The sequence below is a fragment of the Vigna radiata genome, unplaced genomic scaffold, assembly GCF_000741045.1.
Source record: "Vigna radiata var. radiata cultivar VC1973A unplaced genomic scaffold, Vradiata_ver6 scaffold_638, whole genome shotgun sequence".
Taxonomy (NCBI): Eukaryota; Viridiplantae; Streptophyta; class Magnoliopsida; order Fabales; family Fabaceae; genus Vigna; species Vigna radiata.
The window spans coordinates 4,600-12,171 of NW_014544173.1; the positions used below are offsets into that span (position 1 = coordinate 4,600).

Sequence of the window (7,572 nt, forward strand, 5' to 3'; positions counted from 1 at the left end):
TCTCAATCTAACTCATTCCTTTCTTTTGTTTCTAAAATTCTTCTGCACTAAACACAGAACCCTCGCTCCCATCATATCGCTCCAACCCATCACCCCTCTCTNTTTCTTATCTCTCGCCACTCAGACCCAAAACTCACAGCNACCCTCTCACTAACTAGGCAACACACTTTCTATGCGTCTTCTTGCTCGCAAGAAGATGACACTCCCAACCCACACGCCCATCGGTCTACCGAAAGGTAGCACCAAAACTAGGTCTCTATCCCACAATAAAGAAGAACGAAATTGCACTCTCGGTTACGAAAAACAAACAAACTTCAGAACGCCGTAAACGCAACACTCATCCATCGTCGTACAATATTTGGGCATAAAGATAGTATACAAGTAATCCAAGTTATTCACATACCNCATACGAATGACCATACTCCAGCCATACAATACATGCATACTTATAAACAAGATCATAACATACATGTAATTTTCACCCCTTGCCCGTATACAGATATCCACAAATTCCATACAGATTAGTTCAAGGTTCACTCCCCTTACCTGGTATTTCCCGCAAAGGTTTTAGATTCCTCNGTCCTTTAGATTGGCCCTCCTTGCTCACGGTAGCCTGCTAGCTATCCTCACGACTTCACANTTTCTTCCTTTCTCTTCTTACTACTATGTGTTAGGGTTTCCTCACAACTCCTGCCGCCCCCTCTACTCTCNTGGTTCTAAATATAATACTTCAAATTCGCTTACCTTCTGCTCTCCCTAGAGCCCCGTGGCCCCCTTNTCATTAAACAAGATTTTTTCTAATTTAAGACTCTACCTAAAGTTTCCTTTTCTAGTCTACACCTGTCCCTAATATAACTTATTCAGTTATGATTTCGGGTTGTATTATTTTTAATGCTAATTATATGCCATTACTATTTAATATCTTGGCTAAGGTAAAAGAGGCGCACTCTACTTGGCACACACGAAGAAGAACGAAAAATAAATAAATAAAACCTAGCCCTGCAATTTAAAAGAGATGAAANAAAGAAACCCTCTCTTCCACGTGACTACCATGCAGACAACCATTTCAAATCCAAGTCTCATTCTCTCTCATCCAATTGCAATGTTAAAGCAAAATAAAACAATGCCCCTGGAAGATCACATCACGTCCCCACTTTACTCACTCCAAAAAAAAACTTGCGGGTCCCACTCTTTAACATTCAAGGAATTGCAAGAACCAAGTTTTCAGTCCACAANTAGGATCGAACACGATCCAAGGGGTTCGTACCCCTTTTTAAGGGCCACCAACACCCCTAGGATAAGACCAATTAATTGATAGCATAAAACAAACATCAACATTTAAAAGATCTGTAAACAATTTCGAGAAATTAAATAAATTAATTTCTTATTCACTTTCATCACACTTTTGTTCTTAAAAATCTCATCAAAAGGATAAAAACAAACTCAAACATTTAATATCCTAACACAANAAAATTAATAACCCAAAATATATAATTATTTATCACGGGTCTTACATTCTCCCCAACTTCAAAAATTTTCGTCCTCGAAAATTATGTTACCAAACAAATAAGTGTGGGTATTCTTTTCTCATATATTCCTCCAACTCCCAAGTCATCTCTTGGGTTTCATCATTCCAAAGTACTTTCACAGAACGAATCTCTTTGCCTCGCAGGTTCTTGGTCTGAACATCTAACACCTTCACTGGTCCAGCTTCAAGAGTAAGATCCTCCCGGACTTGAATATCATCCACTTCCAACACATGAGTAGGATCAGAAACATATTTTCTTAATTGTGACACGTGAAAAACATTATGCAAGTTGGCCAACTGGGGTGGTAGTGCTATCTCGTAAGCCGCCGGTCCAATCCTCCTAAGAATCTCATAGGGCCCGAGAAACTTAGGCGACAATTTCCTTGACTTAATAGCTCTACCCACTCCTGTCGTAGGTGTCACCCGTAGGAAAACATGATCCCCTTCGCTAAACTCTAGCGGCCTTCTCCTCCGATCCGCATAGGCCTTCTGCCGGCTTTGAGTCGCTTTCATTCTCTCTTGGATCATCTTTATCTTATCAGACGTTTGTTGTAACAACTCAGGGCCCACTGACACAACTCCACCATCTTGAAACCAACACAAAGGGGTTCTACACCTTCGTCCATACAACGCTTCAAATGGTGCCATTCCGATGCTGGAATGATAGTTGTTATTATACGTAAACTCCACCAAAGGTAAGACCTCACTCCAACCTCCTAGATGATCTAATACACAAGCCCGTAACAAGTCTTCCAATGACTGAATAGTTCTCTCGGTCTGCCCGTCTGTTTAAGGATGATATGCTGAACTCATCCTCAACCTTGAACCCAAAGCCTCCTGCAACTTCTGCCAAAACCTCGAGGTAAACCTTGGATCCCTGTCTGAGACAATGCTATCAGGTACACCATGCAATCTCACAATCTCTCGAATGTACAACTCTGCCAACCTCTCCATCGACATCCTCTGGTTGATTGCCAAAAAGTGAGCACTCTTCGTTAATCGATCAACTATCACCCAGATGGAATCGTGACCTTTCGAAGATCTCGGTAAATGAGTTACAAAGTCCATAGATATACTATCCCACTTCTATTGGGGAATATCCAACTGTTGCAACAAACCTCCCGGTCGCTGATGCTCAACCTTTGCCTTCTGACATATTAAGCACGAAGTTACAAACTTTGCTACATCCCTTTTCATCCCACTCCACCAGAAAGACCCCTTTAAATCCTTGTACATCTTGGTCATCCCCGGATGTATACTGAGACTACTCTTATGACCCTCCTCTAGAATCAACTTCCTCAACTCAACTTTATTCGGAACACACACTCTTCCTCGAAACCGAAGAATGCCATCACCTCCCAAAGCAAAGTCCTTAACCTGTTCAGATCCTAACATCATAACAACCCGCTGCAGCTCAGGATCTGACTCTTGTTCCGTCTTCACTTGCTCTAAGAAATCACTCGTGATCGACAAATGACTACACCAGATTAAACCTTGTCCCAATTGTACCCCAAGGTTCATGTCTCGAAATTTTTCAATTAACTCCAACTCCTTGATCATCATTACAGCCATCTGCACCCGCTTTCTACTCAAAGCATCAGCCACGACGTTAGCTTTTCCTGGATGATACTGCAACTCAAAATCATAATCTTTCAGGTATTCCATCCACCTTCGCTGACGCATATTTAGCTCCTTCTGATCAAACAGGTACTTCAAACTCTTGTGATCGCTGAATACCTGAAATCTCGTTCCATAAAGATAATGTCTCCAAGTCTTCAAAGCAAACACTACTGCCGCCAATTCTATATCATGCGTCGGATAATTCCTCTCATGTACCTTCAACTGATAGGAGGCATACGCCACCGGTCTTTGATTCTGCATCAGTACACAACCTAACCCTTGGTATGAAGCATCGCAGTACACTTCAAAATCCTTCGCAACATCTGGAATGATCAACACCGGTGCAGTCGTCAGTCTCCTCTTCATGTCTTCGAAACTAGCCTCGCACTGGTTTGTCCACACAAACGGCTGATCCTTTCTAGTCAATTGCGTCAAAGGGCCCACGATCTTAGAGAAACCCTCAACGAACCTCCGATAATAACCTGCTAAACCAACAAAACTTCGGACTTCGGTGACTGACGTAGGACGTTCCCATTTCATTACAGCCTCTACCTTAGTTGGATCCACCGAGATTCCTTGAGCAGAAATCACATGACCAAGAAACTGCACTTCGTCTAACCAGAATTCACACTTCGACAACTTCCCATACAACTTGTGCTCCCTCAGGATTTCCAATGCTACCCTCAGATGTTCGGCATGTTCCTCTCGGTTATTTGAATATATTAGAATATCATCGATGAATACGACAACAAACTTATCCAAACAAGAGCGAAAAATACGATTAATGTAATCCATGAATACGGCTGGAGCATTCGTCACCCCAAAAGGCATCACCACATACTCATAATGCCTATAACGAGACCGAAATGTTGTCTTCTGCACATCATCAGGCTTAACAAGGATTTGGTGATAACCTAACCTCAAATCAATCTTTGAAAACACACCTGCACCCTTCAACTGATCTAACAAGTCATCGATCCTCGGCAACGGGTACTTGTTCTTGATGGTGACTTTGTTCAACTGTCTATAATCTACGCATAACCTCGAACTTCCATCTTTCTTTTTCACCAGCAATACAGGTGCACCCCACGGCGAAACACTAGGCCTGATAAACTTCTTTTCGAGCAGTTCTTCAATCTGCTTCTTCAATTCGACCAACTCCGCTGGAGCCATACGATAAGGAGCCACTGATACTGGCCCAGCTCCTGGTACCAAGTCTATAGCGAAATCAACTTCCCGACTCGGTGGCAAACCCGGTACCTCCTCTGGAAACACATCAGCGAACTCTTCAACTACCCGTATACCACGGATTTGCTCGTAAATGCTCAGCTTCTGCTCCTTGACAATCATCACAAAACATGCGGCTCCACACCTGAGGTCTTGCAACACTTCTCTTGTGGTTGACAACTCAACACCTTCTGGTTTTTGAAACACCACACCACGACGTCCGAGTCGATCAACACTTGGTTATCAGATAACCAATCCATCCCCAAGATCACGTCTAAACCCTCAAGCGGCAAACACACCAAGTTGACTCTAGACTTGTGACCAGCCACCTCAATCGGACACCCAACGCAGACTGAACTGGTTGAAACTTGTCCGGATGTCGGAGTAGAGACTACAAGCTCGCACCCCAGGTCCAACATACGTAGACCAACTTTCTCCACACACAATAAGGATACAAACGAGTGTGTTGCACCCGAATCAAACAACACATGCACAACATTACCAAACAAAAGGCAAGTATCCAGAATCAAATTACCTGACTTCTCGGCCTCCTTCCCAGTCATGGCGAAAACTCGACCTGCTGCCTGCGGCTTCCCTCCATTACTAGGTTTCTGGTAAGTCCTAGTGAATGCTCTTTTTTGAGGACAGTCGCGCGAAAAATGTCCTGGCTTGTTGCAGTTGAAACAAGTTCTCAACTCTTTCTTATCAGCAGCAAACTTGGGGCAATTCCTCCTAAGGTGATCTCCTCCACACTCAAAACACTGCAATGCTCCTGGCCTGAACTGATGTGGTCGCTCATACGGCTTCTTCTGCTGTCGAACTTTTGAGAAACTACCCTTCTGGACCCTCATCATGCGCGCAGACTCATCCATCCTCTCAGCTATCAAGGCCTGCTCCACCAATTCTGGGAAACTATTGATTCTATGGTGAACCAATGGTTTCAATATCTGAGGACGAAAGCCTTGCTCAAACCGCCTACACTTCCATTCCTCGGGAAGATTCTGAGTGTAGAATCGAGCCAGATACTAAAATTTTTCTTTGTATTCCTGCACGGACATGCTTCCCTGCTGCAAGGACAAGAATTGTCTCTCCCGCTCCTGCTTTGCACTTACCGGAAAATATCTCTCCAAGAATCTAGTTCTGAATCCCACCCAAGTAGCACCCTCTTCCCGAGCTTCCATTTCTCTCCGCATTCCCCTCCACCAGTATTCAGCCTCTCCTGCTAGCACATAGGTGGCAAAAACTAGCTTCTGTCCCTCGGTGCACTCGATAGCATCAAAAATTTTCTCCAAGTTACTGATCCAGTCCTCTGCTTCATCAGGAGTTGCCTTGCCACTGAACTTGACAGGATTGTGGCGCAGGAAGTCATTCATGCCTACTCTCGGCCTTGGCGCTTGCTCCATTTGTTGTGCCTGTTGCGCCTGCTGACCTTGTAAAATCTGCCCAATCTGTCGCAAAGCCTGTGCGAGTTCTGCGGTAGTACCGACTGGAGTAGCAGATCGTGCCCGTCTTGACATCCTTGATATTCATAACATAATAGTTAAGCAGAAAACAATTTTTCACAAACATCAGAATCACACAACGAAATTAGTCGACCTCACTCCCAAATAACCCCGAAATTTATTTATTTATTTTTTTCTTTTTCGAAAACCTGGCTCTGATACCAAAATGTAACACCCTTAAATGGGTATCACGATTGAAAGAAAAAAAATTCACATTTCAAATCGCAACAACAGTCTTTTTATGTATCATATATAGTCATTAAATAAAAGTCGCGGAAGCAAAATATACGCTTGAGAGTGTAATTTAACAAAATAGAGTCTCGAGAAGTAACNTATACAAGAAAACCAAATTTTTAAAAGTTCGAAGTAAATGAATAAAGTAGTAAATAATAATCCCGAACTCGGACTTCCCAGCTCTCATCGTCTACTTCTTATTAGCCTTATCTGCAACGCCATCTACTCCCGTACAAGTACGATCATCGCAGGTGAAGACCACAAACACAACATAAAAGGGTGAGCAACCATAAATATCATAGGTAATATATATACAATAATCATATTAGCAATATTATAACANAAATCATTGTAATGATATCATAGCCAATACACTAAAAATTCAAAGTNGATTCCTTCTACTGTGTCGTCATAACNTGTTATCACTAACAGGCACCTGTTCCCAACAGGGCAATTCNAGTCGTCTTCCATCGCAACTTCCGACCTATCTCCCCGACTTCTCAAGGAATTACGAGTGAAAACTTTGGTGAGAAACACTCACNGAGCACTACACTCACACGAGCCGAAGTCATTTGGGCGAGACATCCACATCCCCACATAGGAGGAGGTGACANTCGAATCACTATCTCAAAAATGAGAGTCCAATACACTTTTATCGTAACACAGTACGAACNTCCACCCATGACCGACACTAGTATAAGAAAATAACATGATTTCATATATCAGCAATGAATACGAATTCTTAATAATATACATAATACAACCAAATCTTTTTAAGATTTAAACACAAATCTCCTTTCCCAGTCATATTACATGTAACAACCCGTCAACGTCCAATAATAAATGATTCCGGATAATTATTTCTCGATTTCCCACTACATGACACTTTTAGTGGAGGCAGTATATATATATATATATTCTTGCTTAATTAACCACTCATCCGACAATTTCCAAACTTTAGCATCCTTAAACATATTTAAAAAAATATAATATTAATGAAAGAAACAAAAGTAAAACATCACTGACCCCTCTCACTTACGCGTCAACATTTTCAGAATNCGAGAATCTCTTTACATACTTTTTGAATAAAACAAAAACAATTGAATAAATATCATCTTCTCACCTAACCCCTATATTAACGAAAGGATACCAACAACAGAAGAAAAGAAAACCTTCTTCTCTGCACCTTGACAATCGCATACCAATCCCAACATTTCCATTAACTAATATATTCTTTTACACTTATTCATGTCAAATTCCCGCTTTACTATTTATATATATATATATATATATATATATATATAAAACAATAACTCACAGTACGTAACCCTCCCCTTATCATATATATAAACATATACACATATAAATAATATAATATTTAAACTTAATTACATTCTCTGCATTACATCACGTTCTCAGCCAAATAACTACTTTTATTATACCACTAAAAACGTGGACCCC

General features: G+C 41.5%; 1 protein-coding gene across 1 annotated transcript; it reads right to left on the reverse strand.

The window, feature by feature from the left end:
- Nucleotides 1-4,497: 4,497 nt before the first annotated feature.
- Nucleotides 4,498-5,892, reverse strand: LOC106755500. The gene is made up of 2 exons (XM_014637669.1): nucleotides 5,488-5,892; nucleotides 4,498-5,376 (listed from the first exon to the last, which is right to left on the reverse strand). Exons 1-2 carry the CDS (start codon nucleotides 5,890-5,892, stop codon nucleotides 4,498-4,500), a joined length of 1,284 nt encoding a protein of 427 aa, XP_014493155.1.
- Between the last annotated feature and the right edge of the window lie 1,680 nt (nucleotides 5,893-7,572).

Coding starts and splice junctions, on each gene's coding strand:
- LOC106755500 (XM_014637669.1), bottom strand. CDS start 5,892: ATGTCAAGACGGGCACGATCTGCTACTCCAGTCGGTACTACCGCAGAA. Junction 5,377..5,487: donor TCTTGGAGAGATATTTTCCG/GTAAGTGCAAAG, acceptor TTCTACACTCAG/AATCTTCCCGAGGAATGGAA.